Source organism: Diprion similis, chromosome 1 (genome assembly GCF_021155765.1).
Source record: "Diprion similis isolate iyDipSimi1 chromosome 1, iyDipSimi1.1, whole genome shotgun sequence".
NCBI classification, from domain to species: Eukaryota; Metazoa; Arthropoda; class Insecta; order Hymenoptera; family Diprionidae; genus Diprion; species Diprion similis.
Genome location: NC_060105.1, coordinates 15,729,750 through 15,745,785, shown reverse-complemented (window position 1 = coordinate 15,745,785; position 16,036 = coordinate 15,729,750). Strand labels below are relative to the sequence as shown.

Genomic DNA, 16,036 nt, shown 5'->3' with positions numbered 1-16,036 from the left:
CGTCAAGAGCCTCACCTGTGTGAAGCTAGAGGATCAGGACACGTACATCAACAAGAGGCAACACGGACGAGCCGTCACGCATGAGTAGACAACACAGCGTCGACACCTGATCCAAATTTAGTATAAATAGCGGCCGAAATGAGGCAATAGTTAGCAGTTCTGAGCCTACAGCCGCCCCACTAACAAGTGACGAGCTTGGCCAGCTGACTCAAAGCATTAGAGACTGACCGTCTAGAAAAAGCGGAACGCGTCCGTTAAGGAACCGTTTCCGGTGCTAGAAAGAAGTAAAATCAAGGAGGGCATCTAGCAAAGCGCTGTTGCCACTTGAAAGATAGAAAGGAGTAAAGCCAAGAAGTGCATCTGGCAAAGCGCTGATGTAGGTCAAACCTTTTAAAAAAAAAAAAGATATCAAGTCAAGGAGTGCACCTAGCATAGCGCTGGTGCAGCTTAAACTTATAAGAAATTTAAAGCGATAAAAACGCAAATTAGCATTGAGGCTAACAATTAAAACATTGTACTTTCTTTTGTTTGTAAAACATAAACTTTTTGTTGTTATCATTAAATACGAAAGATATATAACGTATCCTAACTTGCCATTTATTCAACAAAATAAAGTTGTGTAAAAGATAAGGTAAATTGCGAGGTGGGCATTCCCGTAGCAATACGATTGACCCGAAGCGATAAACCAACTATCTGAAAGACAGCCACGGCTCCTCTAGCACTGGTCTGTAGGTTATGCTGTATTTGTTTAAAATCAATTAGAAGGGAGCACCGTGCTAGAACAGTGTCTCCGAAATTTTGTACAAAGGAGAAACCGTTGTTACAACCAAGCCAGCTCCGTTAATTCAGAGTCTGGGTCACCAGGAATTTAGACGTATCGAGTCAAGCTTTCATTTTCTTATGCCGTATTTGATTTATCGTAGAAGGGTCCTTCATTTATTATAACACTAAAGTCTTAGTCTGCAGGCAAAGACACCCACATAACGAGCTATTCTCGCAAGCAAAGCTTTAGAGAAAAGCGTACACGTTACAATATATATACATATATATATATATATATATATATATATATATATATATATATATATATATATATATATATATATATATAAGACAATTCCCTTGTCTTACAAGTCGGGAAATAATTCGTACTGCGGTTGATGCTTGTAATAACTGGAAATATATTTACACTATATACACATATTCTAGATTGTACACAGGTTTACCTGAATCAACAACATGTACAGCTTGAGTTTATTATAATTAATAATTGACCTTAATTATAATGCTTTGCGACAAGCGCTATGAGTCGTCCACGTATATCAACGTGTTACTGCTCTTATCACGCAGTTACGACTGACGAGTGCGATCGGCCGCGTGCCTCGCTTGGTATGAGTGTCGTGCGGGGGCGACCTCTGACGTGTCGTGCTTTAGTTTGGGCTAGTCTCAGACTTACATATATATATATATATATATATACCGGGACCATCTCTAGAAACTAAACAGGAACTGCGCATGCGCGAGTTTAAATCCGCCGTCCGTGCAGTCTGGCCACCCCGAATTTCAGCTGTCAACCTTTGTTTTTGTCGGCCATGTAGTTCATACGCTATTTTGAGGTTAGAGTGTCAAATAATCGAGGTAGTGACTCGCAAAGGCTTGGGAAGCATTTGTCATTGCGCCAGAAAGTTGATTCTTCAAAGAACGGTCGGAATTTAATGCTAATGCTCTTTTACAATTCGTCCTAATCGAGTGAAACAAGAAATCTGTTTAAATGTTTGGTGCTTGGAAGAAACAAAGCAGGTAAGTAGGGACAATTTATTCAATCATTTTCATTACTTCATACATTAAGAATAAAAATGACATTTTTTTCTATCAACAGACAATACAGTAAAAATAATTGCATCTCTGCTATTCGCTGATATCTGCTCCCCCTATTCAATTCATGACACATGCAAACATTATCGCCTCTTTTGTTGGTTGTTGGAAGAAGTTGTGGGTCTTACAGTTTCTTTTAATTTCATATCGCGTGCAACATATCTTTTAATCAACTTTGTCACTCTCTGGTAATTTCAGAAGGTAACATTAGATTTGATGATTCTTGATTGTTCAAGAAATTGGAATATCTCACCGTTAATAACACAACTGTGAATCTCTTTTTCAAGAATTTAGTTCAACAAAATTGTTGTTACGACTACAGAAAATTACCCAATAATTATTCGAGTTCATTTTGTGAATTTTCAGCAATGTTCGATTAAATAAGTGAAGGGAACCTAATACTAAAATCAAAATATTTGATTTACTGGAATAATTTCTGAATTTCATGTTGGTGCAGTTCGAAACAAAGAAAATCTATTCCGAAGAGTAAAACTGAGGAACATTCTGTGACCCAATTTGAAAATAGACATTTTCAAAATGTACCTCAGTATCACAATTACCTTTCAGGATAACCATGTTTTAGAGAAATGTTCAGATCAATAATATGAAGATATTAACTTATCAAATTCAAGATTCTAGCCCTTGTTCCTTTGAAACAAATAAATACATAATTTTGAACGAAGTTCATGAAAACATTTTCTCAAATAATCTCCTACTTGCTGTTATTTAAGAACAATAGACTCAAACCTAAATCCAATAAAGTATCTTCTTCATAGTGCTCGGAACATCATCCGGTAACATGAATATGCGGAAGGAATTCCTATGTCGCTGAAACCGTTATAAAATTCCTTGTTTTCAACTTGTGCCACTAGATAACTTTTGCGTTGCGAGTTCCATTTCCAATCTCAGGATGAGATTTTTTTGTTTCGGACAGTGTTAATATGGGATGCAGAAGTAATTGTAATAAATGTAGATTCACAAACTTTCAGTCTAAGTGAAGGACCATGGTAAGAGTGTAAAATTGAATCTGGTTTGAAGCTATCGAGAAGTTACCGGATAACTCCCGGATAGAGATTCATAATAAAAAAGTTAGCCAGCAAGTAAATCCTACTGTGGACCAAGTGATCATTTGTAACGTGTACTAGTAAGTGAATGCATTCTGTAGACGTTGCTGGAGTTGAACGAGACTGAAGCATGGATGATAGCTGCAACTAGCTAGTCAGATGATACCGTCAATTAATATTGGCTTCAAAGATATTTTCTACTGAAGTTATCCAACATTGTTAGATTGAGATTGGTTCAATTTACCTATCAAAACTCATTCGTAGAATCTGATTCAAGACTTGAAACACTATTCATCTAAATTGAATACCAAGAAAGTAAGAAATAAAATATCAAAACTAAAAAGAATAAAATTTGAAAAGAAATGCGAGCTAATAATACCGCTTGGATTACAATGGTGCACGGAATGATTCCTCGGCAAAATTAATTAGTAGCAACTGTTGGAAAACAAACTTATTACTATTGGCTCGATCAATCTAAAATGATCGAATATTTAGAAATCATGATCTGTGGCGTGTCGTGCTCTTTAGTTTTGTCTCAACTGATGTTCAGAAGGTGGCGACGACCTGAAGAAATTCCCTTGGGTATCTGTTGCCTGATGAAACAACGGAACAATCAGGGTCGATGGTTGGAATGGTGGCACCAATCGAGAAATCAGGGTCCTTGCCATCAACGTTTGGACCATTAGGTAAGGTATGATTTTCCTCTCATTAACCACGCTTCAAACTTTGAGCCTACCAAAAAAGACGAATTTTATCATTAAATACACGTGAAAATATTGTCATATGCAAAGATCACAGAATCAGAAATTTACTTACACGCTTCGATGCCTGACAACTTTAGTCCCACTTCGATGATGGATTGTTTCCTATCTGAAAATATTAGAAGGTATCATGATCAGTTAGGAGCTTCTAATATTTTTGGACACAACTGATTTGTAAAAAATTGCATGAAAAATGAACGTTATTGTAACTCATTGCCATGTGACATCAACTGACTCCACGTTCGAAAATTACAATCACGAGTTACCGATCGTTGGATATCGTTTCAGGTGATGCGTTTGTAAGTTCCATTTATTGACTTTGAATTGTTAATTCTTCTTATAGTCCATATTTTCCCGAAATCAACAAAATTCATCGAATCGCGAATGTCACATCATGCTCGCGAGGTTATCAAAATTTGTTTACCCGAACCGCTGAACATGCGGTAATTAAACGTCGCCGTTCTCATCGCGGAACCATTTCCATGTTTTCCCACGTAATGATAAGGAAGGATATCGATTTCTTGAACTGAAAGTCAGAAACAGATCACCACGTGGTATTTAGCCAGACAATAGTACGTATCATAATTCTGTGCATACTGAAAAACACCCGCGAGGGCGCGAAAATCACGCAGCTACCACAATCTGATTGGATGAGACCAACGTCGCGACCGATATCAGCCAATCAAATCATCTATCTGTAAAGTTTCCCAACTTCTCCACCCGCGAATATAAACTCTCCCGCGCGCGTAAACTGGCCACTTTGCAAAAAGATTGCACGTGGTGAACCTCGTGTTTGATAAGTATCGTAATCCTTTTGTGAAGTTTTTTACAGGTTGAAAATGCCTAATTACAAGTTTTCTGTTCAAGAAAAAGTGGAGCTGGTGAAGCATCACCATCAAGGACTGACGTACCGGGAAAACAGAGATCATTTCGCGGCTGCCCACCCGGATCGACCGATACCGTCCATCCCGACAATCAGGAACATGGTCCTGAAGTTTGAGCAAACTGGGAGTGTCGACGAGAGGACGAAGAAAGTGGTCCAGCCAAACCGGCAACTAAGTTGGGATACCAAGCTGGACATCTGCTTGACCATCGAAGAGGATCCCTTCAAGCCAACCAGCCATGTTGCACAGGAGCTTGAGATTTCCAAGGCGTCGGTCAGAAGAGTGCTGCGTGAAGCTAAGTACAAATCCTACAAGTTTCAAGTACATCACGAACTCTTGGTTGGTGATGGCGATAATAGTCTTCGCTTCAGCCAAGAGATGATGGAACGTCTGAATGCAGATGAGGGCTTGTTGAGTCGCATTTGTTTCTCCGATGAAAGTACGGTGATACTTCTCGGAAAACCCAACAGGCAGAACACCAGAGCCTGGTGCCGAAGCAACCCTCGTCTGTTCATTCAGGCCGGCACGCAGTACCCGTTGAAGCTCAACGTCTGGCTCGGCGCCATTGGTAATCGGCTGATCGGGCCATTTTTTATCGATGGGAACCTCAACGGTGAAAAGTATCTTCGGTTACTTAGGGACCACATCGTACCAGCTCTTAGGCTGATTGAAGAAGAAATCGTGAGTGTACCTTATCGTGTGAGGGGGGCCTTTTTATTAGCAGACTCCCTGTGATTTTGAAATAAATACTTGTTATGCTTACTAAAAGTAACGTGTCTTTTTCTGTATTTTAGGGCGAACCTGTTTGGTTTCAGCAGGATGGAGCCCCGGCTCACTTTACACGAGCCGTCCGGGATTACCTCGACCAAGAGTTCCCTGGACGTTGGGTCGGTAGAGGAAGCCCGGAGGTGGAATGGCCAGCTCGTTCCCCTGATCTCGCCCCTCTGGACTACGGCTTGTGGGGCCATTTGAAAAATGTTCTCTATGCACAAGGTAGAATTGAAGGCCTTGCAGCACTGCAAGCCAGAATTTTGGACATTCTGCAGAACCTGTCGCCAGATGTTATATCGAACACGACAAATGCATTTTACGATCGGCTCGGTTACTGCGCTGCAGCTGCTGGAGGGCATTTTGAGCATTTATTGAAAGGGAACCAGTGGCCAGATGATCATGGGTGATCAGTAGGGAAGTTGAGATTGGTCTCCTTGAGTTGTAGGACGATTGTCCGGTAAGTTATCGTTTTTTTTACTTTTTCCTTCAATAATACGAATTAGACTGTAAAATTGACTGCTGTTCTTTTTCTGTTTTTGGATGTCTGGTCAACCCTTCTTTGTTAACTGAACATCGACTGTGGTACATTGGAGTTGCGTAAACTTTGTCAACTATTCAACGGAGTCAGCGAGGATTTTTTTAGGGTATTGCATCAGGTACGTCTACTGTGACTTGCTACTTTTTGTACTCCTAAGCTTTGTGTTCAAGGAACCCAATTTTTTTTTATTTCTCGTTACTGATTTTATTTATTTATTTCATGTTTATCGGTACGGTTTACTGGCTTCCGGACCACTGCACTGTAACAATTCTACTCCGGAGGCACCTTCTACTGAGATTCAACGATCCATTTATTTTTATCACGGAAGTGAAGATTGGTCTCCTTGAGCTATGGGATGATTGTCCTGTGCGTTATTGCTTTGTTTCCTAATTTTTCTTTAGTAACATGAGTTACACTGTGAAATTAACTGTTATCCTTTTTATCTTTTCGTACTTGGATGTCTGGTGAACCCTTCTTTGTTAACGGAACATCGACTTGCATCGGTACAATGGACTTGCATAAACTTTGTCAACTATTCAACGGAGTCTTTGAGGGTTTTTGAGGGTATTAGGACATTTGTCAAGTACGTTTGCTGTGATCGCTAACTTTTTGTGCTCCTAAACTTTGTGTTTACAATCAATAATTAATTTTTATTCCTTGTTACTGATTTAATTACTTATTTCATGTTCATCGGCACTGATAACTGATTTCTGGAGTACTGCACTGTAAGAAATCTACTCCGGAGCTACCTTCTACTGGGTTTCAACAATGTACTTATTATTAATATAATGTGAATAAAGAATCTTTTTGAGATAAACAATATTTTCACTCACCTGCCTCAGTTTGTCTAGACTCCCACTCGTTGATGACGTTTCACATTTTATTTCAGATTTCTTCAATAAATAACTCACCCAATTTCTGCAGCTTTTGATATTTGTTTCTCCATTCGAGCCTTTATTATGTCGATTGAATATCTTCGAATATCGACGACGGTATTGTTGAATGACACTATTCTTAGACAATTCTCGCGAAATAGGAATAAATATTAACATAACCTCAATCCGCTACTTTAGGCGCGAGAGATTCACAGCCTTGTCATATTTTTTGTATGTTGGTCCCCTTGGTTTGCTGACGAAAATTACGCCGCGGGGCAATTTCGCTGACCAATGAGATTGAATTATTTGGCGCATGCGCAGTTCTTGTTTAGTTTCTAGAGATGGTCCCGGTATATACTATACCCGGTATATATATATACTTGACTGGTCCCAAAATGTCGGGAGACGATAAAGCGATAGCTAAAGCTATCTCTGAGGTTTGCCCGAGTACAACCGATATTGACAGTTTTATAGAAACTTTACTAAAGTCGCCGTACAAAACAAAAGACGGCGTCTGGTACAAAGTTTGCGGTAAACTTATTAATGATACCAAACGACAGAGAACCATTGCGAAATATGCCCAAAAATACTTCTATAGGTTCAAAAGACACTTGAGCTCGATAAAATCGTTTATCGGTGTTATTGGGAATGAAGACTTGCAATCGATGAATTACACTGAGCCTATGCCGTACCACGACATTTTAGACGAGAACAAGGCCACAGACATAACATAAACTCAGCTCAGAGGTAGAGGCGACGTCTGGAGCCTATTCTTCGTCTCCTGTCACTTGTGAAAAGGCTAAAACCCCGCTAAGTTTTGAAAATGATTATCACGATTCCGACGCTGACGTGACGAAAAATTTTGATGCCACTTTAGTATCGCTTATTGATAGGCCAATAAAACAATATGAAGACAAGACAGACCTCTGGCTGAAAACGGGCAAAACTATCGATTTACCACGCAATTTTTGGGAAGTATTTTGGTGAGAGGGTGAACCATTAAAGCGTGGTTGGTGTGAAGCTTTCAATGATATATTCGAAAAATCCTTCCCGATTTGTGTATTGGCATTTAACTGGTACAAATGCAGAAAAATTCCGGGCGGCAACGCATTACCCTTCCAGGCTGTAGCGACTTCTAAGCATAGCTCCTGTACTTCTTTTAAATTCACGGGACACAGTACGATTAGCGCGCCGCACACTGATAAAGAAGTGACGGTAGCCACGCAAGGTGATGTTTGTCATAACATTGGTGAAGTACACCGACGTTTTGTCAGAAATAAAAACCGAGTGGCAATGGCTAAGAACCTGGAGAGTAATTCACCGGGTTTTTTCAAATACAAAATTTTAAATGAGGTTTCGGATGAAATTTTGGAAGCTGGCAACATGAATAATGCCTTCAGTTCGTCAATTTTACAGAAAATATCCAGCGAAAATAACACAAAAGCTGATCTGGACAGTGATACCACTCGTTTTTTATTAAAATTGAGCGATGCGTTTGCGATTTCTTGGCCAGGAAAATTGGTTAAAGTATACATCCAGGAGTATTCTTTACACCCTTTTTTTATCGTATTATTCACTGAGGAACAAATACGATATCTATCCTCGCTGAGACCCGGTCCCGTATTTTGTCATCTTGACGCAACGGGCTCTATTGTAGACAAGCCAGCAGAGGTGTGCAGAAGCAAATTTATTACAACGCAATGATTTTACCTGGTTTGGACGAGTTCGGTCCACTTTCTGTAGCAGAATTTTTATCATCTGTTTACAGCGTACCGTACATTCTGCACTTTCTTCAGGTGTTTGTGTACCAACTCAAGCAGGTATTGCTCCGATGGCCGATCATCGATAAAATCGAAACCGATTTCAGTCTGGCACTGATTCAATCGGTTGTGCAGGCATTCACGGGCATGACTTTGTCGGACTACATGAGACGAGTGTACGCCGAAATTCAGGGTATTAAACCGATCAAGCCAATGACAATTCTTCATATTTGCTCTTCCCATTTCATTCACACCGTTTTACGAAAAATTAATTTCAGGACGCTGACAAACGCAAACTTGCTGGTGCCGTAACCACACACCTTATTCACTGCGACACTTTGGAAAAGGTCAAGGTCGGTGTACGGTATTTGATTATAATTTTTGAGTCAGAAAAGGAACGGGCTGATCTGAAGAGTGCTGTGGTAGCTGTCAGTATCTCCACAGAAACGGAAGAGTTTGATTTCACTGAGGTCGAGAAGCGACCAGATGACTACGACGATGATCATAAAATCGGTATCCGCAAAGCATCCCCATTTTATACCTTTGGCATGATGCGGAGGAACCGATACTATTCACCTGGGTTCGTATCGTACTTTATGGAATATTTGCTTCCATACCTTCCACTATGGTCAGCGATTGTTATTTGCCGGTTCTCTATTTGCAGAGATTCGAACGCTTCCGCTAAGAATTGGTTCAAGATCTTGAAAAAAGACACCTTTCGAGGTAAGTTAAGGATACCCACGCCTCGATTTATTATGCGCATAGAATCGATATCAAAGTCAAGAATCCGGGAACGTAGATATTCTTTAGTAAGAACTCGATGTAGGAAAAGGCGGTCAGAGCCAGGTAAGAGTGCGATCACTGATACTGACATCTTTGCCGAAGAAACCTGGCAAAAAAAAGCGGAGAAGTCGCATCAAACGATTCTTTACGTGCACGCGATATTTGAAATCAAGTGAAAATGTAGGAGCGAAAAGCCGAAATATTTCTGAATATGTGGGCCAAAATACCGCTGAGGATGAAGACGATCCGATGATTGCACATGAAGATGAAAAATCACTCGCACCAGCGTCGCCTGACATGATATTTCAAGACGAACCTAGCCCGAATGACGGGGAGGAACAAGAATTTTGCTCACCATCGCCACTGCACCTGCAAATAGGTGACACTGTGCCTGATCTGGTTCTCAGCGTGAGTAACTTAGATCCTGAAAGTGACGCGAAAAAATTATTATTTGATCGAGGGCTCATGTATCCCCCAGGTTTTCCGAAATTGAAAAGGTTCTTATCTGGAATTCACCTGAACGCGAAAAGTTTTGGGTCACTACTATCAAATACTTGGTTAGACGACAACATTATTGATGGATTTTTTATTGTATTGAAAAAAGTGACAGGTTCGAAGGGCTTAAAAGTCTTGCCCTTCGAGACATTTTTCACAGAAGTATTAATAAAATCAGCACAATTAAGTTGCGGGTATCGTAGATGGGCTGCTGCCGCAAACATCAGGAGCCATGATGTGTGGTTTATGCCAGTGCATTTAGGGAATCACTGGACCTTATTACTCGTTGACATTCAGCACAAACTTTTCGTGTACTTCGACTCACTGCACGGGTTACCACCACCCAATCTGATCCGCAACTTGTGCACTTTTATGGAAAGGCACCGTAATCCGAAGTTACGTAAGGGTTAACAGAGTTTGTGTTGATTATGTTAATTTCAATTCGTCAATTTATCTTCGAATAAATCAATTACATTTTGTGACTCGTTTTTCAACGCAGCACGTTTTTACATAGAATTTAAAATTAACTTGGGCGTTGATTAAAACGAAACAATGTGCGTGACTCTTCATCTTATCCCCAATATTCACCTAATTCGCCTAAATACATGCATTTTTTTTACAGGTTTCTGACGACTGGCGATTCATTTCTATCAATAGCGTCGAGCTACCGCCTGGGGCATACAACGGTGAAAAAAATTGTTCGCGAGACATGTTCTTCGATTTGGAAACGGTCATCTCCGCTTGTAATGCCGATGCCTACCACCGAAACATGGAGATGTATAGAAAATGTTTTTGCGGAACGATGGAATTTTCCAAATTGCATCGGTGCACTCGACGGCAAGCACATAGTTATCGAAGCTCCAGCCAATACAGGGTCGTTATTTTTTAATAATAAGAGTACATTTAGCACCGTTCTCATGGCTCTTGTAGATGCGAATTACAAATTCGTACTGGCCACGTGTTATCTGCATAACTTTTTGCGTAACCCAGAGGTAATCGACATTGAAAATCTCAGCGAAAATACAAATTTGTCAACAAGTCAAATTCCGAATAGTCGAGGCAATTCATCAACAGAAGCTATGGCGATACGGGTCAAATTTAAGGAATATTTCGTATCACGCGCTGGCAATGTCGAATGGTAAACTGAAGTAGTTCGACGAGGCAGAATAAACATTTGAATATATTCTTTTATGTGAATAAATATATATATATATATTGTAACACGGCGATTTGCACCGCGTTATATGACCTCCGATATCCCCGTTATCGTGAAAAGGCAGCAAGGATTATTGGCAGTCGATATGGTCATATATGTAATGTTAAGTTCTGTTACTAATTTCTTTCGATTTTGTTTCCCTTTCTTCCCACCTATCCCGAGATATCCTGAGAGATAATGGCGGTGAGAGAGGAGGGAAAAGAGCAGCTACCGACAATCCGACACCAAGGGTACATCTACGAAGATGAAATCATCCTGGCAGGTGACTCAACGCCTCGCAGCTAGTACCCGTGCCTCCCCCGCATACGTTTCCGAGAGCTACGAGGCTGCTGCCTACTACATCATCCACGGAGCCGAGAAATGCGAGCGAATCGGCTCGCTTGAACGCCATACCCCCTCAGCCGTTTCGTCGCCCTGGTCTGAAGAAATTAAAATTCGGCCAGATCATTTATGAGGGATGTCCACGGCCGTAACGTGCTGTTTACCAACAACGTCGGGAACGTTAAAGAGCCCTCTACTGGCTCAGTACCGCTGAAAGTACCGCCCACGCATCTTAAAGGGGTTAGGCACGGCGAAAGCTGCGTGTGCTGCGAGGCCTGCCAGAAGTCATGCCCAGGAGGTGCTGCCAACCGACGTCCCGCCAAAGAAGTTCGGCAGACAACGCCGTTGCAACAACGACGCTGCGCGGAAGAGTCCCCGAACGACTTACTTCTGCATCTCGTATCGTGCGAATCAGACGTACTTTGATCTTCGCTGCCTTTTTGAGCTTTATATCGTTTCTTCGTTAACCCGTTCCCTTCTTTGTTACCGTATTTTACCTCCTTATCGTTTTTAACGTTTCTTTGTTTTATCGTTTGGTGCCTTTTGTGAGTTTGTGAAACCAGAACTCTAATTTTTGTGTGTGAGACGCAGATCCCGTTCTTCTAACGTAAGTGAGCTTTTGTTACCGCTCAAACCCCCGAGACGCAATTGCTTGTCTTTTGTCTTGGTGACCGTTTGGGTCGTAATTTTCCGTATCTCGGGTTTTCGTGTGGCCTATTAATTTATTTAATGACCATTTCGACGAGCCTAACTAATTACTAATATCCCTAATTTTGTTCCCGAATTTTTCTGTTAATTTTACCCCGCATGGCCCCCTCTCCCCGCGTCCGCGTGGCGACGGCGTCATTCTAGTTTTTTGTGTTTTCGGGTAATTTAACCGCTATATCGTGAGGAAATATCGTTTCGATTATTGTTCTCGTTTAACTAAATATTGTATTTGATCTCGTTATCGTGTTATCGTTCATCAAAAATCGTATCTTGTATAATTGCGCAACAATCGTGTAATATTACGCAATAGCGTCGGTTGCGGCCATCTTTGTGGCGTCGTTGTTTGAATCGTCCCCACGCTATCTCCCGCTACCGCGTAGCGCTGAGTCCGATACATCGAAATATCGCGGTGAACCGAAGCCGAGCCACGCCACTGTGCCTTTCGAGAGCTGTCGAGTTACAAATCGAGCACTCCCTGGGTGGTTACGCCACCGTACCTTCTTCTCGTTGTGCTGTGAGCCGCGTAACCGTACGCTCCTCTTTAATGTAGATTTAGCGCGTGCGCAAGAAGCGTATATCTTGTATTGTTTAAAATATTGTTACCGGTCATAATTTAATGTTAAGATTTTTGTTACTATTACTGTGTAATTAGACGAGTTCTAGTCTTGTGACAGCTGACGCTGTATATCCCGTTTTCGACTCCTTTGCATTATATCGAGTCTTTCGGTACCAGCTGTCACGTTGCGTTTGTTCCGTACCTTATTCCGTTAAGCTTTCTTGTATCTTACTTATCGAAGATTGTCTTTCAATTTTAGTTATCGTTATTATTCTCGCGTCGTATTAAGTTTAGGATTTCTTGTATCTTACTTATCGAAGATTGTTTATAGTCATTCAAGTTACTATCTTTGTTTTGTTACGAGTTTCTTTTTATCGTCCGTGTATTTCGATCAGAGACGATTGTTTTATTTTCGTTACGTTATTATTTCCGTTTCCTGTATCGAGTCTTTTAAATTATCCTTTGTTTTTGTCACCACTCTTCCTCAAGGACTGTGTACGACCTAGGTAACTTTGAGACCTACTTCCGTCCCTGTTAATAAACTAACATTTCGTTACCTTTACTCTTGGGCAATTTTTATAATAGAAAAGTGTGTTGTCCGTTCACTATCCGGCCACTCCCCTCCGCCAAATACTGAGCTACCGAGTTCCCTTTTCCCCCTTTTATCTTTCAGATTATCGTGGTACAGCGTACCTGCCGCCCAACAAATTTTCCTCCCGTTCATTTCGGAGAACTATTATTTTGCAGCCTGATTCACCGATTTAACCATTCCTTAATTCCGTGACGTATCGTAAGCCTCATTTGTCCTCATCCTTGCTGCTGACACGATCCTCAGTAGGCGTGCATCGATTGACGGGTCGCAATATATATATATAAATATAAATATATATGTCGGAGAAGAATAAAGAGGAACTTTGAATGAATCCGCCGTATCGAGCGGCAAGCGTTATTCAGCATGCTATAAATATAGGTTCGCTACAGAACCTTAGCAACAAACAAATGTTTGTTTATTTAACGCTTGGATGAAATCAACAGTCACGGTCAAACAAGCGAATTGACCGGTCGTGTTGGAATCATCACGCTTTGGCAATGAGTAAACCTCGACGTGCTGCCAATCCTTCATCCTCTCCGCCTTTTCGAGGCCTCCCCCCGACATATATAATATATATATTGCAACGTTCGCCTTGTTGGCGCTGCTAACTGCAGTGCCGACCATTGAATAAAGAAACTCAGGAAGGAGCATAGAGTCTAAATTTCAATGGTGGGGCTGAAGCGGTAGTGACGTCATAAAACTGAACCATTCTCCTTTTGGCGGGCTATTATGAAAGTGCCCATACTCACCTGAACTCCGGCATCACAGTCAAAACATAACCTCAATAGCGGTTACGCATAAGATCGTGCTGCATATGTAAATAATCATGGTTAGTTGTTGTTCTTGTGGTTATTCACGAACAAAAGGCCATAAAAATGACGCAGTATCATTTCATGCGTAAGTACAATCATATTTATGACAAACTTTATTCTATACAGATAACTAGAAGAATGCAGTAAATTCGATATTTCAAATAAGAGGTTAGGTATGACATTCTATTTACAATTGATTCTCGAAGAATGATTATAGTTTAATGTACATCAGTTGTTTTTTAATTTTTTGTTGCTAATTTTATTTTGTCATTTTCCCGTATTAAAAAAAATTGTTTCAGATTTCCTAAAAACTTATTGTCAAGGCAGGCATGGATTAAGTTTGTCGATATTCCGAATTGGGAACCAAATGATAACACTAGACTGTGTTCTAAACATTTTGCTGAAAATTGTTTCGATCGATCTGGAAAAATCGTTCGCTTGGTCGATGCTGCTATTCCGACTATACGAATTGAGCGATTAAAATATGTTCGCAATATGCCAGTGGAAGTTCAAATTCCAGTACCCCAAACAGATTTTTCGAAATATACATCTATGGTATATAGAGTAAACTAATTGTTCATGATATTTAGCAATAAAATAATAATAAAATGGGTCTAAATAATTATGTTACTATTACTTACAGGTTGCACATAGTTCCGATTACATGCCAAGTTTGAACGAAAATAATCAAGCTTGCACATCGTTTGCCGGCAAAGATATCACTGAAGAAAATTCTATCATAATTGATGATATCAATTCTCCAGGTAGGATGACAATTCATTACACGACAGATTTAATATTAATTGTAATATAATTCATTTTTGTTTATTTTCTTTTATTAAAAAAATTTTGATTTTAATTTAATTTTATAATTATCATTTTATATCCATCAATTTACTTATTGTTGTTTCTCTAACAGGACCATCGGATTCATAAATACTGAAGTCATCAAAAACAACTACGTTTTCGGAGAGTTACTTTCCAGCAGCTGATGACACACCAACAAAAACTCATTTAAAGAGAAAAATTCGAGACATGGCTGAACAAGAAAAAGTGTATAAAAAACGAATAAGGGTTTTACAGAATCGTGTCAATCGGCAACAACATCGTATAAAAAATATGATGGAAGTTATTACTCAATTGACAGATCAACATATGATCTGCAATGAAGCAGAGCAGGTATTGAAATCTCATTGTTCAAGCAATGAAGATTTATTCTCCAAGTTATTTATGCATGATAAAGGTAAAGGAAAAAACGGGTACGAGGAATGTGTGCGCAAATTTGCGATAACCTTTCACTACTATTCACCACGTGCTTATGATTACGTTAGAGATACACTAAATGGTGTTTTGCCTCATCCGAAAACTTTGTGTAAATGGTACAAAACCATCGATGCCAAACCGGGTTTTTCTTCTCAAGTATTCGATTTACTGAAAAAGAAATATCGACACTCAAACAAGGAAGTATTTTGTTCGCTTGTATTTGACGAAATGAGCTTGCGTCAACACGTGCAATGGATCAACAACACTGTTTCTGGATTAGTTGACATTGGCAATACAATGGTAGATGAACGAGTTGGAATAACCAAAGAAGCTTTAGTGTTTATGATAGTGGCAATAAATGAGTCGTGGAAAATGCCAGTCGGATATTTTTTCATCCATGGGCTCTCTAGTGAAAAAAAAGCGCAACTAGTGAGGCATTGCTTATATCTGTTGAAAGACTGTAATGTTAAAGTAACCAACCTAACGTTTGATGGCGCTTCAAGCAATATATCTATGTGTGGAATTCTGGGATGTAAATTTCAGTTTCATGATCAGCTACAAAGAGCACCGAATAAGGAAAATCAAGTATCACCTAGCTTACCTAGTTTGGAGACAAAAATAAACGATGAGGACGGTTGTACACACGTTTATCCAGATCCACCACACGACATTAAGTTGATTCGCAACATTTTGGGCCAGAAAAAAGTCATATTAGATGACAACAATGAGGAGATAAATTTTAATTACTTAGTCAAGCTAAAT

At 40.0% G+C, this 16,036-nt stretch overlaps 1 protein-coding gene across 1 annotated transcript; it reads left to right on the top strand.

Moving 5' to 3' along the window:
* The first annotated feature begins 14,074 nt into the window (after positions 1-14,074).
* LOC124409426 lies at positions 14,075-14,947 on the top strand. Its single transcript, XM_046887030.1, has 4 exons — positions 14,075-14,154; positions 14,311-14,566; positions 14,655-14,775; positions 14,931-14,947. Exons 1-4 carry the CDS (start codon positions 14,075-14,077, stop codon positions 14,945-14,947), a joined length of 474 nt encoding a protein of 157 aa, XP_046742986.1.
* Positions 14,948-16,036: the final 1,089 nt, after the last annotated feature.